This window comes from Scardinius erythrophthalmus, assembly GCF_964197995.2.
Source record: "Scardinius erythrophthalmus genome assembly, chromosome: 18".
NCBI lineage: Eukaryota > Metazoa > Chordata > Actinopteri > Cypriniformes > Leuciscidae > Scardinius > Scardinius erythrophthalmus.
In genome coordinates, this window is record NC_138238.1 from 1,063,556 (window position 1) to 1,066,055 (window position 2,500).

The 2,500-nt window shown below is 40.2% G+C and overlaps 1 protein-coding gene across 1 annotated transcript in view; it reads right to left on the minus strand.

The window, feature by feature from the left end:
* Positions 1 to 1,900: 1,900 nt before the first annotated feature.
* LOC308706947 (ras-related protein Rab-37) overlaps positions 1,901 to 2,500 on the minus strand; it is a gene marked incomplete at both ends in the record, with an annotated part of 6,703 nt that continues 6,103 nt past the window's right edge. Inside the window, one exon of the mRNA XM_081392874.1 lies at positions 1,901 to 2,006. Within this exon, the coding sequence (XP_081249000.1) occupies positions 1,901 to 2,006 (106 nt within the window). The remainder of the gene's footprint in view (positions 2,007 to 2,500) is intronic.

Consider the following 2,500-nt stretch of genomic DNA (forward strand, 5'->3'; position numbering starts at 1 on the left):
TTCAAAAGAAGCTTATGAAATCACAAATATTTCAATATATTATAGGAGATCTTTAACCAGTGGTTATGGACACTGAGTCTGAAATATTCATATGAGTTTTTTCATTCGGTGATTCGGTGGCTCTGAATTGTCAAAACACCATCCAAAATGCTTAGAATGCTATTATATATATATATATATATATATATATATATATATATAATTTATATATTTATATTTTACCTGTAGAACACAGTTATATAGAATAAATAAAAATAAAAATATCATAAGTATAATATTGCATTATATTTAAATACAATATTTTTTCTGCACTGGCAAGTATTTATTCATCCATTTAATCTAAAAAAATACTTTTATTATCATATTCTCCACATATACATACATATTTTCTTTTTCTTAATAATGCTCTACTGGTAAATATTCATTAATTTAAAGAAACATTTAAAATGTATTTATAATGGTCTATTTTTTTATTTTATATTTTATTATTTTGTATTATTTATATATTTTATTTAAATATATAGTTGTTTTCATTATAATATATATATATATAAACCAAATATATAAATAATATAACATATTCAAGTGATTTGTTGATTAAAACAAGCTAAATGATCTGCCGATGGGGTCAGAACATAATCTTCTTTCTGTTTGAATGAACGAATGTTTCTGATCATTTTGAGTGTTTTAATCTATTCCCAGAAAACAAGCCATAATGCCTCATCTAGTAAATGCATGAAGAATTTTTAGATATTTGGACTGGAAACAAGACAAAAATACTGAGTAAGAGAAGTATTTTTGCAGTGTGTGTATCTGTGACGGTTCAGAAGCTCACAGCGCCACCTGGTGTGTGTGATGAGAAGTGCAGCTCTGAGCTCAGGCCAGAGTGATGAAGAGCTCTCCTCTTCCTCTTCATCATCTTCCTCTTCTCTTCCTCTCTTCTCCTCTTCCTCTCCACTTCCTCCTCTTCCTCTCCTCATCCTCTTTTCTTCCTCTCCTCATCCTCTTCCTCTCCATTCCCTCTCCTCTTCCTCTCTTCTCCTCTTCCTCTCCTCATCCTCTTTTCTTCCTCTCCTCATCCTCTCTTCCTCATCCTCCTCTTCCTCTCCTCATCCTCTTTTCTTCCTCTCCTCATCCTCTCTTCCTCTTCCTCTCCTCATCCTCCTCTTCCTCTCCTCATCCTCTCTTCCTCTTCCTCTCCTCATCCTCCTCTTCCTCTCCTCATCCTCTCTTCCTCTTCCTCTCCTCATCCTCCTCTTCCTCTCCTCATCCTCTCTTCCTCTTCCTCTCCTCATCCTCCTCTTCCTCTCCTCATCCTCCTCTTCCTCTCCTCATCCTCCTCTTCCTCTCCTCATCCTCTTTTCTTCCTCTCTTCCTCCTCTCCCCCTCCTCTTCTCTTACTCTCCTCTCCTCTTCCTCTTCATCATCTTCCTCTTCTCTTCCTCTCTTCTCCTCTTCCTCTCCTCATCCTCTCTTCCTCTTCCTCTCCTCATCCTCCTCTTCCTCTCCTCATCCTCTTTTCTTCCTCTCCTCATCCTCTCTTCCTCTTCCTCTCCTCATCCTCCTCTTCCTCTCCTCATCCTCTTTTCTTCCTCTCTTCCTCCTCTCCCCCTCCTCTTCTCTTACTCTCCTCTCCTCTTCCTCTTCATCATCTTCCTCTTCTCTTCCTCTCTTCTCCTCTTCCTCTCCACTTCCTCCTCTTCCTCTCCTCATCCTCTTTTCTTCCTCTCCTCATCCTCTTTTCTTCCTCTCTTCTCCTCTTCCTCTCCTCATCCTCTTTTCTTCCTCTCCTCATCCTCTCTTCCTCTTCCTCTCCTCATCCTCCTCTTCCTCTCCTCATCCTCTTTTCTTCCTCTCTTCCTCTTCTCTTCCTCTCCTCTTCCTCTCCTCTCCTCTTCCTCTAGTTTACCCCGCAGCAGCTCGTCGTCTCTCTCTCCGGCTCCATCACGCTGTGGAGCTCAAGCCTGGGCTGGACGGGCATCTGGACGGCGAGTCTCACCAGCTCCCTGTGATGGACAGAATTACACAGCAATTTAATAGATTTTCTTTAAAGCGGTCTTATAATGTCCTTTTCACAAGATGTAAAATAAGTCTCTGATGTCCCCAGAGTGTGTGTGTGAAGTTTCAGCTCTAAATACCCCACAGATATTTTTATATAGCATGATAAAGTCGTCACTTTTTGAGGGTGAGCAAAAACACACCGTTTTGTGTCTGTCCCTTTAAATGCAAATCCCGGCACAGGGGGCGGAGCTACAAGGGCCTGTGTCATTTTACCTCACACACACACACACACACACTGAATATTTCAAAGACTTTTTAGCCTTTTATGTTCAAACCGGATTCGGACAATGATGGAGAGACTCGAGAAGAAGTGACAACATGTAGAAGCAACAGGACATTTCTGAACGGTTAGTTGATGAATTTATGTAGTTATCTTCTAGTCATTGATTAGCATATTCTGTCTTGATAATCTATAAATCGTGTTCCGGGGGCGGGGTTT